Genomic DNA, 20,700 nt, shown 5'->3' with positions numbered 1-20,700 from the left:
AAGTTTAGTTAAACAAACATTCTGAAATTGACTTCTAGATAATACCGTATACGATGTTATTTGGTCATGATTTCCAAATAAGCTAGTTAAATAAAGCGTGAGATGTCATCACCAACTGAAGCATATATTCAACATGATACATTGTTCCTGTTTTGAAAAATTGGATACACCAATGACCATCTATACCTTTTTAGATTTATTTGGTATGTTCAAATGTGAGATCAACTCAACAAAATACACAATCAGAGTTCCAGAAATGTTATTATACATGTTACAGCAATCTTTGAAATTGATAACCAGCCACAGTTGCTGCAGTGAACAGTCAGGAAACTTAAAACAAGCAAACTAGTTATTTATGTGGCATAAAACATCGTATATATGTTTACATATACCGCTGTATGATAATGTCTCTTTGACCAATATAGTTGAGCAAGTTCATGTGCTCAAGGTAAAGTTGATTTCTATGGTGTTGTAAATCTATATTGTTTATTTATATTAACAAACAAAAAGCTTCTTATTAATAGCAATAAGCCACTTAGATATTCAAATTTTATAGACACAAAAATTAGTTACTTTAAATATTCGTATAAATAAACACAATGACTCAATGATTAAGAAAATAGATGTAATGAACTAGTCAGAAGTTTCTTTACAAGTAAGTAACATATAGTAAATAAAACTAGCATTATTTTGAAAATAGTACCGCTGCTAATTAATGCTAAATAAACTACAAGATAGGAATTAAGTTTACCGAGTAGGACTTCAGCACGTATTCTATTTACTTAAGTAGTTCAAATGATCTAATCAATTAAGAAATAGTTCTTATTACGAACTAGATGAACAGAAAATGATGGAGGAATAAAACTAGGAAGACTCGAACAAATAGTTTGATCTAGGTTAAAACTTCGAAATACATGAATAATTATTATTAGAAATTTTTTTAATCATGTAGTGGTTACGTTAAGATTTTATCAAGTTTAAAGAGAGGTAATATAGCTTCCCCATCTTCTTTAGAAAACGTATGAGAATTTTAAAGTTAGTCTTAACAAACTTAAGCTTGTATTATAAACCAACTTTAACTTACTTCCAGCTAAAATACATATACAAACGTATAATCCAATAGCTTCTTTTGATATTCCTGTATCAGTTGAAGATTCTAATTCCCATGGTGCTTTAAAATGTGAGTGACTTGATGAATCAACAAAATTTAAGTTGATTATACTAAAAAGTGATTTGTACTGATTTGTACTTAATGCGGCAAGAATATAAGTTTTAAGTTCGTTTGGTTGAAGTAATCGAACACTATCGTTGGTACACATATTTCCCTCAGTTGTTTTGCAGTTAATATTTGATTGACTGATGACTTCAAGTAGCACCTGAAGATAGAACAGTAAAAGCTTTTTTAAAATTCCATGGCTTATAACACTTATTACTGTCTGCATTCGAGTAAGTGACATTAGATACAAAAGAAAGTAGCGTTAAAATTCATACCTTCATTACACGAAACATTTGTCCATTCGAAAAGAAACAGCCAGTAGGAAACATGAAATGATTAACTTCTTAATTCAATTAGTTATTTAATCATTTCATGATCAAATATTAATTAACCACAAATAAAAGGAGTATGATAATTTCTAAGTTAATGTTTTTATTACTTTAGACAGCTGGTTTTTAACTCAGCTTGTAAAGGGATCCAATAAATGACATTGAATAGAAACTTCACCTACAGTAGAATTTGTATGAATGACTACTGTAGTATAGATTCGGCATTCTATTGATTGAACTATGAAATTTGAATGATTTTAAAGCTAAATTTGGCCTAACTTATAATCAACCACAAGACTGTTCAGTAGCGATCTACCACATTTTTGATTTCTGACTTCTTATTAATAATGGGAGAAATAGGAAGCCTAAGATATTTTGATCTACTTCTTAGAAAGTTATCAATCGAAAACTTACTTTAATTTGATTTTTACTAGGAATATCTTCTAATAAAAGTTCTTTAGTAGTGTTATCCTTTGCAATCCTAACAATAGACCGAAGAATTATACCTAGATTTCCCAGATACTGATTACGATTCAACTTAAATTCTGATTGATTTGTTTTCAGATGAAGTAAAATATACTTGACTGATAAATAATAGTTTCTTTGTTCATTTTCACAATCTCCTCCATCATAACCACATTGAATGGTATTACATTGGGATTGACAAACACCATCTCCATATGACTGTAAACAGAATTCAAATGGCATACACTGCGATCTAAAGTAAATATAATAGAACGGAAATATCGATGAAGTTTTAAAATTCAGTTTGTAATCTTTCTTTTTAACCACAAGAAAGTTTAACATTATGAATTAAGAATCATTTAATAGAAGGTTCCATTGAATCAAGTTGATTAAGAATAATGAACTTGTCTGTTAAACTATTTATTAAAAGCTTTTCTTTGATCCGTAATCATCCAAATTTTAATGTACTGGATTGGATAGAATTTCTGCTTTACATCACTTCAAAGAATAATTAGAGTTTATAACACCTCTCATAGATACAATAACTATATTAGTGAAGATATTTAGACTTACTTGTCTGTGATTTGAACATATCTTATGTTTATCAAAATACCTTCTAAGAAAGTTAATAGCTGAGAAATAATTACAGGTTTAAATAGCGATGATTTACAGTAGTCGATAAGATTATCGCACAGTTTCAATTATTACTTCTAGACAGACTTTTGAAATCTTACGTTAAGTTGGAAATGTCAGTACTGACCTTCTTTAAATTAATTGTTTTAACTTGTTATCTGCGTACAGAAATTAAATACTGCAAATATATTGTTAGGATAAAACACCAATGGTATTGGTAGATGATTATCCAAAACTGCAAATTAACTGAAGTTAAAGATATGAAATATTAAATGACTTATTAAATTAATTCCACTAGACCTGAAATTTCTAAGTTCAATAGACAATGCAGTCGTGAATCCGCTCTGTTGAAGAGTCCCATACTAAGATGGAACAGCTGTTCAATGCTTCCTTGTATATAGCGGTCATCTGAGGTCAGTCTGTAATGCATACAACTTAACTCAATAACCTCCACATATCCTCTATACTAAAACATTGTCAACTAGAGTAAGGGGACTAGACTCAGGTAAGTTGATTTTCCTTCTTGAAATCAACAAGCTTTCTCTTGAAGTTAAATGAATGATAAGGTCTGACACAAACATGTCAACCTATTAAATGATGATGATTATTATTATTAATGGCTTTAATCAATACTATATATTACATCATCAACATAATTTAATACATTTCGATATTTTCCCATTGTCATCCGATTTAGAAATACATTGAGTTAGTTTGTGTAGAAAATAAAAATGAACGATACTTATACTGAAATTGTATTATTTAAAGATAACTCAGTTGTAAATAATATCTATGTAGCTCACAAAGTTTATTTGTAATTTACAGATAATTTACTAAACTAGAGTATACAATACGTTGCATCATCCATGAATAAAATACTCTAAAACTATGATAAAAGATCTAAAATAAAACACTTTTCCCTCAATTAGTTATAGTTCCTATTTCAAGCAAACAGGATTCTTTAAATGTTCAATGATTAATGAACAATAAAGCAATGCGAGCAAACTTATCAGAACGGGATTTTGTGAGTATTATGATACTGGACGGCCATTTCGTTCTATTGCGGGACTCTTTAACAGTGCGCGCAGTGGCCTAGAAGTTAGGCGTTTGCACGCGAGACTGATGGGTAGTGGGTTCGAATCTCGCGAGGCGGGATCGTGGATGCGTACTGCTGAGCAGCCTCACAATAACATGAAATGGCCATACAGTGTTTCCAGGTTTTCCATGGTGGTCTAGCTTCCACAGACCCATAATCTCATTCATTAAAATTAAATTTAGATTTACATTGTACCCTTCAATTACAACCTTTTCGTTTAACTTTAAACAGAACAATTATTTTCACATAAGATGAATACGTGGTTGTTAAAAAAAAAGTAAAATTATATTTTACATACCAACTACTAAAACTGACTGAAGTTCATATTTAGTTTAATAGAGTCAAAAACTTCTATTGTTCCAGAGATTATTATTATTATTATCGCGGAAAAACAACACAGTCAAGCTAAATAACTGACAAACTGATATACGGTACAAATAAACTTTGGATATTTTAAAGTAAAAAACAAAGTTATCTAACAATCTATAATGAAAGTGTTATTTATTATAATTCTAATTTGTTCATTTACATTTAAGATTAAAAAAAGGAACCAAGGATTAAATTAGTCACTTACACTTAATTCATTTTGAATAGAACATGCAGACAGACTTTTTAACTAGAAGGTAACTAACATTTTACAATTGTGAACAAAGGATTACATAATTGATTTTGTTTGTTTGTTTATTTTCAAATATTGACGATTTACGCATATTATCAGAAGGGTTTTTTTGGAGATTTTAGTAATTTTAATAGTTGAAATCATGAGTCAATTGAAACTAGACCACCATGGAAAACCTGGAAGCACTGGACGGCCGTTTTCTGGAGTTCTAGTGACAAGCAGTGACCAGTGGAGTTCAACCAGATATCAACTCACTGAAGACAATGGTGTACGGTGGCGCAATTCCGTGGATTTGTTGAAGTTAGACATTAACACCGTTCGATGCTAACCGGCTCAGTGGTCTAGTCGTTAAGCGCACGCGAGACTGATAGGTCATGGGTTCTAATCTCCTGAGGCGTGGTCGTTGATGCGCACTACTAAGGAGTCCCACAATAGGACGAAACGGCCGTCCAGGGCTTCGGAGTTTTCCATGGTGGTCTAGCTTCAATTGACTTGTGATTTCAAATATTGGATTTACGCATATTCACATATTAATTGGTATTGTTGTAAAGAGTATGAGACATTTCTTTACAGAATATTACCTAGACAATTTATTTGTAGAATGCACTATAATAATAAATAATTTACTTACTTACTTTTGACTGTTGCCCCTCGTGGAGGAGCATAGGTCACCCACCAGCACTCTCCATTCAACCCTATCCTGGGCAATCCTTTTCGGTTGCCATTCATCCTTTTCATGTCTGCTTCCATTTCCCGACGCAGTATGTTCTTCGGTCTTCCTCTTTTTGCTTCCTTTCAGGATTCCAAGTTAGAGCTTGCCTCATGATGCAGTTTGATGATTTCCTCAATATATGTCCTATCCAGTTTCAACGTCTTTTCTTAATTTCCTCTTCAGCTGGAAGCTGGTTTGTCCTCTCCCACAGAAGGCTGTTGCTGGTGGTATCCGGCCAACGGATATTGAGTATCTTGCGCAGACAACTGTTTATGAATACTTGCACATTTTTGATGATGGTCGTAGTAGTTCTCCACGTTCCGACTCCGGACAGTAGAACTGTCTTGGTGTTCGTATTGCAGATTCTCACTTTGATATTGGTTGATAGTTGTTTTGAGTTCCATATGTTCTTCTATTGTAGGAATGCGGCCCTTGCTTTGCCAATCCTCACCTTTACATCTGTATCAGATCATCCTTATTCATCGATTTCGATGCACAGGCACGTGAAAGATTCCACCTGTTCCAGAGCTTCTCCGTCAAGCGTCATTCGGTAGGTGTTCTCCCTCTTGTATTTCAGGATCTTGCTTTTTCCTTTGTGTATACTGAGGCCTACTGATGCAGAGGCTGCTGCTATATCAAGTGTCTTCATTTGCATTTGTTCGTGTGTATAGGATAGGAGGGCTAGATCATCTGTGAAGTCCAAATCTTCTAACTGATTCTGGGCTGTCCATTGTATTCTGTGTTTCCCCCTCAGATGTCAAGGTCATCATCATCTAGTCGAATACCAGAAGAAAGAGGAAGGAGGATAGTAGACAGCTATATCTGTCACTGGTTCTTACTTGCAATCCATCTGTCAGCTGTCCTCCGTGAACGACTTTGCATTGTAGTCCGTCGTATGAATTCCGTTGGATATTGGCGATCTTCTCAAGTACATTATAGTGTCGAAGTTCCCATAATGTTCTCCTATCTACACTGTCAAATGCTTTTTCATAATCAATAAAGTTGATGTACAGTGACGAGTTCCACTCAATTGATTGTTCGACTATGATCATTTGTGTCGCATTTTGGTCTGTGCACAACCGACACTTACGGAATTCAGCCTGCTGATCCCGAAGTTGGGCGTCTACTGTGTCTTTGATCCCGTTCAGCAACACTCTGTTAAAAACTTTCCCTGGTACAGACAATAATGCAATGCCTCTGTAGTTCTCACATTTACTCAGATCTTTATATTGTATCTTAATGAAATATCCTACTTTCCAGTTTATCCGGACTTGTTCTTCCTCCCAAATCTTCTTGAATAGAAAGTGAAGCATACTTGCAATTTACTAACAACAAATTTACTATTGTATAGATTTTAATTGAATCAAAAACTAGTTTGATTACATTTTGACAAAATGTCATTAAATTATACGAACCGATATAAGCTTATTACTGGAATTAAATTTAAAGTTAAATGATTCGAACTTTTTTAATGGTTATATGTATCATTACCGGGAGTTGATTGAACAATTTCAGATAAATCAAACACTAGTTGGAATGCTAATAATGAAATAATGATATAATTGTGATATTTTAATAAGTAGAACTTAGAATATCTTACATGTTATAACTTTATTTAAGTAGTCTCTTCAGAGTAAATAAATAAATAGCTGAAATTAAATTAGAACAAAATTAAATATGTATTAAGGAACAAAGTTCAAAATCAAAATGGTTCTGAATGGATCAATGTCATTTTACGAAACATCAGAAATTCTAACTTCAACTTATTGGAAGATCACAGATCTATTTTTAATGGATAGACATAATCATCATTGATTGTTAAGAAATAATAACTTTTATAAATAATAAAATCTATATCCATAGTTTTTCTTCTGGACTATTTGTTCACTGTCATAAATTCAAGGGGTTTGACATGTTATTTCGATCTTTTTTTGAAGGTTATATGTCCATTCATGATATCACAATATCAATTTTCTTATGACAAACAAAAAACTCGAAAGTATTAAATAAATATCCTTCTTTTGATTTAAATTAAGTTGTCTATATTGTATTTCATAAACCATGATATGTAAAGAAATGATTTTTATCAGAAGGGGTTTTTGTGAATGTCATAGTAATTTCAGTAGTTGAGATCATGAGTCAATTATACCTAGACCACCATGGTAAACCTCGAAGCACTGGATGACCGTTTCGTCCTACTTTGGGACTTCTCACCAGTACGCATTCACGATTCCGCCTTAGGAGATCCAAATCCACAACCTATCGGTCTCGCACGCGAACGCTTAACCTGTAGACCACTGGGATGATCGGCATCCAATGGTGTTAATGTCTAAATTCAACTAATCCACAAAATCGAACGACACATCCACCATTATCCTCTGTGAGTTACTATCTCACAACAGACACGATTGAACTCCGTTGGTCACTGCTTCTCACTAGAACTCGAGGAAATACCTGTTAAAGCCAGTCACTAATGAGCATATGTTGATTAATATCAGAAAATTTCTTGTAGATATTACGCAATATTTCCGTGTAGAAATTAATGATTCATCATCAAATTCACTGTTCAAGATTACTATTTGAAAAAAAAACCTTGGAACAATGTTTCGAACCACCAATTAACAAAACATTTGAAATTATGGTCACCTAATAAATATCACAAGAATTTAAGCTACTAAATACTTTCAACTATATAAAGTAACACTTGAAGTGCATGTTACTACATTTACTTCAATGAATCAGTGAAATCAATGGAAATTTAAAGATCAAATATTGTAAATTAAATGTAAAATGGTAAGACTATAATTTATGGACGACCTTTGAGCGATGTTAGACTGATCTTGAATGTATCCACTTAATAACCAGGATCAAATGAGAGTTATGAACCTGTATAAGAAATTAGAATAAGAATTTACAGCTGATGATTAAGTTTAGAAATTGAATTTAAGATTTTCATCACAAACTAACATCATCTATAATCCCAAAACTTTATTTATCCAAATGGATGAGTGAATTTCACGTCAAAATTCCATATACATCATCTGAATACCTGATTGGTTCGTCTATAAATTATACTCTTACCATATAAAAATGATCAAATCATTCACTTACATATTTTCATAACAATCAAAACCATCTAAATAACATTCATTTCTATTACATTCAGATTGACATTTACCATTTTTAAATTGTTCAACGCATGTTGTTTGTATATAATCATCATTATTATTATTATCATTTAGAATATATTGAGTTGTTTGTAAACAATTAATCCAATATTGACAATCATTTTCTAATTCATCTTCTATATTTATACAATTTGCATAGATACAATTTGCTTGACATATATTATCACCAATTTTTGCTTTATTACATCCAATTTGATAACAATAATCATTGAATAATTCTAGATTATTTGTTAGATTCTTATTGAATATATTCATATTTATTGATTGATTATGAATTAAAGTATTTATATTAGAAGAAATATATTTAGTTCTATTTGTAGGTGTATTACAGATTGATCCTGTAAATCCTAAAATAAATAGTTCTTGAATATACAATGAATATTGAATGAAGTAATAAGGTATTCACTAATAACTATTTCAACGGGACCTATTTGTTTGATTTATTCAAGATATCAATGTTTACGACCACAGATATCTTAGAAATATTGCTCACATCTGTTGGGATTATCAGGTATGTGATAATGAGGTTAGATGGAGGGTATTAGGGGATGAAAGGTAAATCACTTGATTAGGTTGTGAATCTTCATCGAATGAGATGGTTGGGCCACGTGTTACGTATAACTGAACACCGATTACCACGACACGCAATGCTGACACTAGTGTTGGGGATGGTTGAAAGAAAGTTAGGGACGGTTAAACCGAAACGTGCCATCAGTGCTTGAAGTCACTAACTTCTAATCTTAGGCATGTGGGTTGATCCAGACTACTTGATTGGGGTCCACGTGACTATCGTAACCAATAGTTGGAGACTCTTGGTGACATAGCTCACAATCGATCACAATGGCGTAGATGTATACACTCTCTGTCTTCCTTTGAACTTTATCATATCTTCCTTTCTACGAACTAGTTCTTTCTTCCTGTGGTATTTCTTCATATCCAATGTTTCATTTAATATCATTTCACCATTGAATTTACTGCTTCTGTGAATCCGATGTTCATTTCGTTGTGTTAATGAGGTATGGCAACTTGGACCGATGTATATATGTGTCTGGTCCTACTTTGTAGTCGACTGACTGACTCAATGTTCAAGGAAATGTTGATTAATTTTAAATTACAAAACCCAAATACATCTAGTCTTAGCTCTTTGTTATACTTTCCAATGTTCAATATATACTTCTGTTTACAGAAATAAAGTTACTTAACACTAACTGAACTTAAATTTGACCTGTCTTAAGTTTATAAATTAGTATTCAACATCACATAGTTCCCGTAAACAGAGTAATTTATATTATGTCATAACAATTTGACTAGCGGTTCAACCACTTATCACAGTTATTGATATTCAACAGAAAGATGTACCTCTTAGATTCTAACTCAGTTTTATCTTTGAGATTCAAACTTAAATTCTTTAGATTTAGAAGGCTCTATAACTAAATTGTTCTGTCTATAATAATTCATCAAATTTATTGCTTGGAGAGGAATAGCGTAGTTATGAGTTATGTAAGATCATTCATCTCTCTTTCATTGAAGACATACCACTATACATAAGTCTGAATGAACATAATGCCTATGGGTTTTTAACCACCTGAATAATTACACGTCACTGTTCAAAACAGGTTGGACTAGTTAAAATCCAATTCAAATCTGTAAAAACGTTGAACGTTTAATTTTGAAAATGATAAATTGCTAAACAATCGTAAGTCAATCAAATGATCATTAGCGGAACTATTAATTAAAATTAGTTAATTCAAAGATCGTTTCAATATAATCATATTCATTATAGGACAAACAAAAATTGTGCAGCACTAAACATTTTCACTGGCTCTTGTTTTTTGAATAATTAGAATTCTTAATACATACTGATCTAAATAGAACTTTATTACATTAATAACGTTCAAACGGATAACAGTGAAAGATGGTCACGTTACATCACAAATTCACCAAATTTTCATTGCTAAGTTGAATAAATCTCAGCTTTAGGACTGTATAATATTATATCGACAAAGAAAAGTGGTTTTCGATTTGACCACATACGCCATCAAGAATTTGCACTACGAAGAAGTTATGAAACATGAGTAAGTGCTTGTATACTGATTTCTGGTCTTCAGCTGTTCTTCAAATAATAACGTCCCTTGATAAAAATTCATCCCGCTAGCATAAACTCAGTACATTCGGATAATAATACACTATATTGATTTTCGGGATCAGTTACAATTCCATTCGTTTTAGGCTCAGTACAGAATTTTACTGTTGGTTCATTACAATCTCTTGGATAATTTACAACTGTATTTGCACAGTATAAGTAAACAATGTGATTTCAATCATAAATACTTGTGATATTTATTCTCTTAATCAGCCAATTATATTGGATTTTTGATACTAAAATAACTTATGTATATCGAATATCTGACGAATACATTTTGCAAGCTTACTATCATCATCTAGATTATAAAAACGGAAAGACATTAGGTACGGTGCATTACAGAGATAAGGACACAGAAATATTCTTACCCAAAGGACACAGACAAACAAAATGATCGTTATTTTGTAAACAAGTTGCACCATTTTTACAATTATGAAACTTGCATGAATTTCGCTTCTTATCACAATAACGACCAAAATAATTAAGGTCACATTCGCATAGAAAATCTACAATATACTCTGACTTGTGAATAGAAAACGACGGTCCTGAAACTGTTCTATTCTTTGAAGTCAATAAATGACAAACTGACTTCTCCCCCAAACACGGAGATGTAGGATAGCATGGGTTAATTTCCTGTATCAAAATGTTAAATAAAAAACAACATAAATTACGGTTAGTCATTTGTTTTCAGTAATAGCTTTACACAGTAAGCTTTGTCCACAAATAAATCATTTTATTCACAAAATGTATGGTTCCTTTATTTATAAATCTCAGGATAACGCAAATATAAAATGCTACTACATTGATATTTCTGTGGTAAATAAAGTAATATCAGTTAGTTTCAATACTTTTCGGTAATTACAGATTGGTGGTGGTGCCGTGATTATTGTCTTGGAACCGTTGCCAGCTAACGTGTTAATCATATATGTTGTAAAATTAGTTGAAGATATAATCAATATCATGTACTTTTATTAGCAAAATATGGGACCAAACTGAAAATATCTTCTGTCCGTATAAAGCCTACAAGGGCAAGGCAGCACCTTAGTTCTCAAAGTTATTGAGCAGTATAGTGAAAACGAGGGTTGAATAAGCGGATATTCAGTGGGATTTGATTTTTCTTTACAAATGATACTATAGAATCCAAAAAGAACATGTTAAGTGAACCATTCATTCAGAATAAATGTCAATTAAAATGCATTATCTGATGAAAAGGCAGTAGTAGGTTGAGAACTAATGTCCTTTTGGCAATTCCAAGTCCATCTGCAGCATCATTTTATTCAAAGATGAGTCAAATAGTTTATTGTGGAGACGGAGGTTTTATTAACTTATTATTAGGACTTACCATGGAACCAAAATAATTATCTTTAAGACATTATAGCCTATGCTTCATCTAAAAACTATACAACATGTAAATGAATGTGTTGGATCCTCCTGTGCTTAACAATTTACGGTTGTATGTGAACACAGATAATCATGACTTGAGAGTGAGGATGGCTTAACATGTACTAATACAGTTACAAAGATAAGTGAATGCAAATAATCGGATATCCACCACTCTTGATTGTCAAATTTATAGTTGAAATGGGCCATATAATTAATCTAACTCATATCTTGTATTTTTTCTATAATAACTGTCTATAGAGAATAAGTTGGTCTTTTGAAACGTTAGCCATTATTGTGAATTCAAAAGCAGTCCGTGCTCCTACAAAATCAACCCTGATTATATTGATTTAATTTTAATTTCCAGATTAGTGGTATTCATAGAATTCTTTCAGATTATCACTGTTTTCTCTTATGTTCTAATTTGTCTAGTTTGCTTTTTATCTCTTAATATTTGACCGTCTTTGAAAACTTAAATACAATCAAACTTTGTGAAATATTTTACTCTAATATATCTCATAGCTCTGATAAACTCAGTCTTATCATAACATTATCTGAGCCTAAATTACATCAGATATAAAATATATTTGATCTTATTTTTTGCCAAAAAAATCTTTGTTCTCTTCTAAAACTTTTGTCAGATAGTTTTAAGTTCACTTTAAATTCAATAATAAACAGTGACAAATATTCTTTATAGAGTTTTGTCCTCTGAGCTGGATTGTTTGGTCGTGGAGCTTTGATTGTTTTTCTGAACGATATTATATGAAGACTTCTACCTGAAGTTTGTGCTGATGATGTCTTTTAGAAAAACAATTAAAGCTCCACGATCAAACCATCCAGCTCAGAGAACAAAACTCTACTAAAATCATCCATCTGAGTTACAAATCTTCTCCACCATCTCAGTGACAAACCCATCTACAGAAATTTCGAATTTAGGTTTTATTCACATAACACAAGTTCATGTACTTATCATGAAGGAATATTTTTCACAATAACAAGAAATACAAGAACTATGATTATTTTGTTTATCCCTAATGAATAATTAATAAAACATTGGAATACATATGTATGACTTATTTAACAAGGTTTTAAATAACTATATATATATATATATATATATATATATATATATATATATATATATATATATATGTTGATGCTTGCATCAACTTTAAATCTTACTAGATGACGCATTTTAAATAAATGTTTATTTGGTCCATGCGTCAATTAAAGCTAGACCACCATGGAAAACCTGGAAGCATTGGACGGCCGTTCCCTCCTAGCATGGGACTCCTCCAAGGTTCAAATCTCGCGGGAAGGGATCGTGGATGCGCACTGCTGAGGAGTCCCATACTAGGATCAAAGAGTCGTCCAGTGCTTTCTGGTTTTCCATGTTGATCTAGATTCATTTGACTTATGAATTCAATTGTCAAATTACTACAATCTCCACAAAATCCCGCTATGTTTATTTAGTCATCCTGTTCCAAGTATTAGGTCTATATATATAATTCTTTTAACTACAGTTTTAAAGTTAACAACAACAATAATCAGGAGTGTTTTGCGTTAACATTCAGAGCATTTACTTAATACTTTTAAAACTTACATAAATAAGAAATACTTTCGTTTTTGAAAGAATACTATGTTGATTGTCATGAAATGCCAGTATATTACACAGTAGTAATATAAGGTTAATAACAATTAAAGTATGAATAATTTTGCACTTATTCTTTTCATACACATAGTTCTCTTCATCATTTTGAAAAGAGTAAAAACAAAGATTCTAGCAGAATAGTATGAATTCGTTTTATTTCGTAGGTTCTCATCAACTGCTTACAGCCTGTGATATTTAAAATCATAATTGCATAATGAGTTTAAATTACTTGCATGAAAGGGTCTGGTCGAAAGTTATATTGAAGATATATTAGTATAGTATAGCAAGGGTGTAAATAAAAGTTTGTAAAGTTAAGTAAACGTTAAATGTATCGTATGACTTCAGTATTATAATTCCTTTAATTAAACTTTAAATTTCCCCTTTTTGTTGTTTAGTTTCTAAATCATTTACATATTTACATCTATGTAATCATTCTGTAAAGTAAACTCTACGTTGAACTGAGTTTCTTCAATTTATTTATATTCCTACACTTTGTAATATTACTTTTAATTTAGGAATACTTGTCTTCATATTAAAATAAGTTTTTAAAGTAAATAGTTAGATTCAGTTTGTGTTGTTTTAATTGTATCTTCCCATGGTGTTTGAGGCGAATGGTACTGAGTTCGAGTCCCGGAGTGAACATCAACTCCAATGCAGGTACATCCAGCTGACGAGTCCCGAATAGGACGAAACGCGTGTCATGGGTTCCACTGCTAGCCACTATCCATCTTTGCTTAAATAGATAGTTAGATGATTGTACAAACGATAAATATATTTAAAGTTGACAGTTTATCATTTTTTATAAGAAGTTATACTTGTTTATTAGATGCTCGTCAGTAATATATATATAGTCATAGGGGAAATATTATTCTTAAGAAAATTGTGTTAAAGTAGCTGAAATATAAAACTATTCAGATTTGATGTTTGTTTTGAATAATAGCACTTGTACTATATGATATACCAGTTGGTAAAACCGAGATCTATATTGTATTACAGTTACATTACAGCATTAAGACAACAACAAAAAGTCGCAGTTTCATTCAAATTGGAAATAAACATCTTAATTGTTTGGAATAGTGATATTTGTTAAAATTTCAGTATTTTTTTTCTTAAGAGTTTCTAGATATCTTCCTGTATGGGGTTATAACATCATATCAAAGTATTATGTGTCCTCAAGAAAAACGTAGATCTATTGAGTATGATAAGTACTAAAAGATGAACTATGGAATATTAACTACTTAATTGAAAATGATAAAAAGTTCAGGTGCCATGAATATCGGTATTATTATTGAATAGCTTCATGAACAGATATTGTATGCCATTAATTATTATTTTCTTACTTGTTCACAGCGTATTCCATTGTACCAATGAGGACAAATGCAAGTAAACTGACCAAATGGATCAGACTGACAAGTTCCACCATTTAAACAAGGGTTAAGTTGACATGGATCTCTATATTCACAAGTCTGACCTAATAAATGAACATATGGAGTTATTTGAAGTAAACTGAATTCATTTGAGAATAAAGTTATTTGTTATGAAAAACTAATAATATCTATGAATTTCACAGTAATTGTTGGATTTCACTTGGCCAATGAACACCATCCCTTAGTTTCATATTCTGAATGAAAGTTGTTTATAGCTTAGCGTGTTAACAAATAGAATCATACTAGGTCGTATTTCTTTGGATAAGGTTGATCATTTGAATTATATGCATATCATTTGCAGTATTTCTGAAATTGATGAGTTTTGAATAAAAATTATTGTAGTTAGTCTTGAAATGGATGAAAAATTCTATTGTTTTTTCTATTCTTTATTGACTATTTGATGATAATAACATACTAAAACGATATTCAAGGAATTGAGAACTAGACTGAGAAGTTTTCTCAAGAAAATGAATAATGATCATTCATTACAAACGCGGTTTAATAAAGAGCTTATTCAGTAGAATCAATCGTATTTGTACTAGTGATACTATTGAAGTAGAGACGAAGCTCTTGACTGATATGTTAATGAATAATGGTTATTCTTTGAAGTTCACAAACCGCTGGAAGGGTTGTAATACGACTAGACCTCTGACGCTTCTGACACCCAAAAAGCGAGTTTATATTACGTTACCATTCAGAGGTGACACAAATAGTCTCATGTTGAAACGGATACTTAAATTAGCTATCAATCAGACATTTTATGAAGCCCAACTTGTCATCATCGAAAAGACAAGGTCTATGTTTCACCAAAAGCCCAAATATCACGAAAGCGATTGTGTCACATCCCATTGTGTCTATCAATCTATATATATGTGTGGAAACAGGGAGAAGTAATCGTGATTTGCAATTAAGAGTGGGTGAACATATACCAAAATGGTTGCAGAATCAGATGAATTCCAATGGTCAAATAAGATCACAGGATAGATATACATCATCCTCCATTGCGAAGCATTTGATTGAGACGGGTCATACGGTTGACGTCAAATCAGCATTTGTAGTGTTATACAAAAGCCTTCAAGGACGTATACTAAGGTTTATTGAAGCCTTGGCTATATGGAAATTAAAACCCCCTTTATGTGTTCGAAAACAATTTGTCCTTACACTTAACCTACCCTGGTAATACTGATTTATTATCCAGAGTGGTAATCACATTTGTTTTTGTGTATTTTAATATTTTTCCTTTGTTATGACTTACCCTTAACCTGTCTAGTTGACCTTTTAATTTTCATATATAAATGTTCTTAACAAGTAGATGATGTGTGATCAGATTGTTCGAAATGTATTGCGCAAATATATCACATAATTCTGATAAACTAGGTCTTCGCATTGCATTACCGAAATGCATCAAAGGGACTAATTGTTTTGAATAATAATCAGTGATGAAGTAGGATTTGAACTTTTTTGGAACTTATCATTTACTTATTTGTTATCTTTCGTACTAAAATGTTTTAAAATTCCAACTAAAAAACAAGGTTTGTTCAATTATCAGCCTTAGAGATATGATTCACTTAGTATATTTTCACGACAATTATCACTTGAGTAGCATAAGTTTCATCTAGTCTGATATTCCACAATCATGAATCACTATACAATACTACTATTTTTCAGTTTCTTTGATGTTCACTGAATTATTAGTTAATATTTCGAACGTTAACAAGCTTAACTAACTTTTTTAATGAAACCAGAGTACTAATGAAAAATACAGATATAACAAGTATTTTCAAATACTTTCATGAAAATGTATGCTTACCAACATATCCTGTTGGACAATGGCAATAAAATCTCATATTTGGTTTATTTTCACAAATACCACCATTTAAACAAGGATGAATAACACAGTCATCAATATCTTCCGTACAATTTTGTCCAGTCCATCCTTTGAGACATACACAGTAATAGTCTGACAAAGTGTTGAATTTCTTTAATGATGTTGTTCTACTCCAATCTTGAATATTTACACATTTAGCACTGTTTTGGCATGGATTCGGTTGACAAGGGTTATACGGCATAGATAATTCTGGGTTTATAAATACAAAGAAAGATGCTAACTATTGCATACATACATGCATGCATATCAAATGTAATTATGTTTGCCAATAAAATCAATAAAGTTAATGAGTACTAAGGAACGTAAAGCTATGAATATATTTAACTATTTTCTGAAGTTAGTCTTCCGCCAGTAAAACATCGTTTCCTAACCCCTTTCAATTGCATAGAAATAAAATTTTAAAGTTGAGCGACGCGGTTTCGAGTACCACAGGGAGCATCAATTGCCTTAAGGGTACACATACACTTTTTTGACAATTACTAATTGACATAAAACCAAGATCCGTGGTCACTTTTCGTCTGTTATCAACCACCTAACAGATAAAATCTGCGATGATCATACATATATACACTGTGTCACACAGTTGACAACAAAGCTTCCCCGTATAATAATCCAACATCTAAAAACAGGCAAGAGAAATAATTAGTCGATCAGTTATTAAACCACACAAGTCAATTTTATTGGTTCTATGCATTTACTAACTGACTAACAAATAAAAAATCAAACACTTACATATGTAAAGAAATTATTGAAATTAATCTGATAATATAAATAACTGTACGTGATAAAACATGAAAACGTTGATATCGTCTTATACAAAATGATGGTTAGATATTGACACCATTGAATGCCAGCCATCCCAGTGATTTAATGGTTAAGCGTTCACGTGCGAAACGAATAGGTCCTGGGTTCGAAGCTCGCGAGGCTGAATCGTATGATGCGTACTGCTGGAGTCCTACAATAGGATGAAACGACCATCTAGTGTTTCAAGGTTTTCAATGGTGGTCCTACACCAATCAGTTCATGATCTCAATCAAACAAATGATACAACGTTTTGTATCTCATCTATCTTACTACTATAAGACTCCATAGAGTTATGTTGTTTTTTTCAATAAAACAAAAATAATACAGATATTTGTTTTTGATTTATGAGAACATGTTTTAATCCCGTTAGCATTTTTTTCACTCTATCAAATTAATTAATAAATGAATTCAGTGATATGACGAATCCAAATAGCATTGAATGTTTTTATTATATTAAGATTTAGTATAATAGTCAACATGAAGACAATTAATCTTTACTACGATAAGTAAAGAATATCAAACGTTTATTTATTAGATCGTGTTATGACATGAAATCTTGAAAGCTTAATTAGTTTGTTCAAATGTCAGGATTCAACTAGAAGTGAATTAATGAATATTAAACTGTCTAGACAAGTTCTTAAACCTTGTTAGAAATAAATACGTGATTTCACTGATTATCCTTAGGTTACACTTTTGTATTTACATATAACCATAGTATATAATGTTTATAATTAACTAAGATCTAAGTAATTTTGAAACTTCTTAGTTTCATTTATAGTTTCAATATATTAAATATTCCAATTTAAACATCAAAAGTAAAAAAAACTGAATGAGGAAAAAATTTCCTTCCCAGTAGATCCGTGTCGTGACTTTACGTTGATTTATTTGGTCAGTATCTGAATACAAAATCAACATTAAATAAAAGGTAGTTAACCATTGAGTGGCTAGAGTTAGTTGACAAGATCCCCTAAATCTAGGCTCCACACTAGTTGGCGATAGTCGGCCAAAACATGCATGTAATCTTGATGAAAGTGATACTCCCTATGGGATTGGAATCAGCGTCACCCACCTTAACGGTTTGAGAAGTTACCATTTAGATATTCGAGCTTCAACTGAACACCTAGTGAGTCATGAAATAAATATATATATATCGTAATTCAATATTATCATTATAGACTATATAGACTAGTCATGAAATCACTCTACTAGAAAATGGACTAAATTTTAATCGTCCCAGTTCTAAGACCGATACTTGGAAAACGTTTGGATGCACAGTCGCACATATTGCGTAAAAAACATCTCATATCTAAACGGAGTGAATATCCCCTCCACCTAATGTTTCCAAAGAAGAATGGAAAGCTTTGCTTATATTGCAAAAGGATAGAACGATTGTTATTACCGATGCTGAAAAAGATAGTACAACAGTGGTCATGAGCAAAAGCGACTATGCAGAAAAAACCCTTTAACATCTATCGACGGGACCAAATGTAAAGATTGAGTCGAAAAATCTTCAAGTGGTTAAAAATAAATTTAAATTAGAAACAATTAAACTTCTGGAAGAACTAAAGCCTTATATTGGCGTTTCGTTACAATATACTTTATACTCTAAATCTAACAGCACACCACGTTTCTATGGGCCACCAAAAATTCACAAGCCTAACTATCCTTTAAGACTCATTGTGAACCTAACGAATACTCCCACATTTACTTAATCTAAAAATCTAGGTAGTATGTTGAAACCACTTCAGCATAACCTAATTAATGTCGTAAAGTATTCATATGAACTCAAATCAAAGACCTCGACATTATGCATCAACAAGAACAGAACAGTGATAAGCTGTGATTTTGTATCTTTGTGCACTAACATTCCAATTGATAGGTGTCCATTAAGCAATAGTTCAATGATGAAATCTCTCAAGCTATGCTTGAATTTAACACTATTCACTTTCAATGGGACTTTATATAAACAAACAATTGGAGTAGCCATGGGATCGCCAGTATCTCCGATTGTTGTTACTTTATTTATGTCCCATTTTGAGTTGCTTATTTTTGCCAGTACCATCAGAACACGATTCTGATTCAGATATGTAGATGATAAACTTTTCATGATTAAAAAGACTCCCCTTAAAAACTTCTCCAAACAGATGAACACGTTCTTAGAAAACATCAAACCCGCTTTCGAAAAGGAAGATGTACATAGTGAGATACCATTCTTGGACTGTTTAGTTAAAAGGAACTTTAATTGAAGTCTCAATCTAATCACATACCGAAAACTAGCACATTCAAGTCAGTATATTGATTTTAACTCTGTACATACATTTGGTACAAAAATTTCCCTAGCCCTGAATCCTTTTGGAAGAGCAACCAAGAACATTACTTCAGAAGACAAACTAAGGGAAGAAGATGATATTATTTAATAATTTGCCTAGGTATGTTATTAAAAACATATTAAGGCAAAACTGTCCTTCTTCAAACAATAATTCTAATGAAGGACCTTGAATTGGTACAGTAGTTTTACCTTGCTACCAAAGTATGACAAAAGAATTACAATGGTTCTTGAAAACTTACGAAATTAAAGCTTTCTACAAGATGAGCAATACTCTAAGAAACGCTTTATTTAGGATAGAAGATCCAGTCTGCATATACACGGAATTGTGTCTATAGATCAGGTTGTATCGATTGAGGTGCGTTCAAATAAGAGTCTTTCCGTGAGACCCCAAGTCATACCTCAGAACACAAAGTTTACACAAAAAGACCCCTTTATAATACTTTAGAATTGAATAATCAGTAATACCAGTACATGCTGTTTTCAATAATCACCAAATTGGTATCAAAAAATATTAAAATAATTCAGAAAAGTTTTCCCAACCATAAAGAGAAGCGAGTAGCCGAAGCGCTTCAGATAAAGTTAAATCCCTCTGCCCTCAATAGGAAAGAAGGCCTAATTATTCGACCAACCTGGACCGTTTTTCCAAACAACCACATTTGACCCTATTCATTTTCCACGTAATTTAGACAAATACACTCAATTTCAACCCCACTAGGTCATATTACAATTGTATACATTTTCCATACTCACCTTCTGACTCACAAATTAGTACAGAGATATGTTATACAGAATCCCCTTGACCAAAAGTAACTCGATTTGG

The 20,700-nt window shown here is 31.9% G+C and overlaps 1 protein-coding gene across 2 annotated transcripts in view; it reads right to left on the bottom strand.

Moving 5' to 3' along the window:
- Nucleotides 1-20,700, bottom strand: part of MS3_00003802 (uncharacterized protein) — a gene marked incomplete at its 5' end in the record, with an annotated part of 44,393 nt that overhangs the window by 12,174 nt on the left and 11,519 nt on the right. The window contains 6 exons of one of the 2 annotated variants that reach the window (XM_051211663.1): nucleotides 1,085-1,376; nucleotides 1,960-2,263; nucleotides 8,182-8,495; nucleotides 10,770-11,034; nucleotides 14,773-14,903; nucleotides 16,670-16,936. In XM_051211663.1, the coding sequence (XP_051073277.1) occupies nucleotides 1,085-1,376; nucleotides 1,960-2,263; nucleotides 8,182-8,495; nucleotides 10,770-10,823 (964 nt within the window). Of the gene's footprint in view, nucleotides 1-1,084; nucleotides 1,377-1,959; nucleotides 2,264-8,181; nucleotides 8,606-10,769; nucleotides 11,035-14,772; nucleotides 14,904-16,669; nucleotides 16,937-20,700 lie in introns of those variants that run through there. The other variant, XM_035733225.2, reaches the window with a different exon arrangement.

This window comes from Schistosoma haematobium, chromosome 1, assembly GCF_000699445.3.
Source record: "Schistosoma haematobium chromosome 1, whole genome shotgun sequence".
Taxonomy (NCBI): domain Eukaryota; kingdom Metazoa; phylum Platyhelminthes; class Trematoda; order Strigeidida; family Schistosomatidae; genus Schistosoma; species Schistosoma haematobium.
The sequence above is the reverse complement of the archived record's forward strand: the minus strand, read 5'-3'. Positions and strand labels throughout refer to the sequence as shown.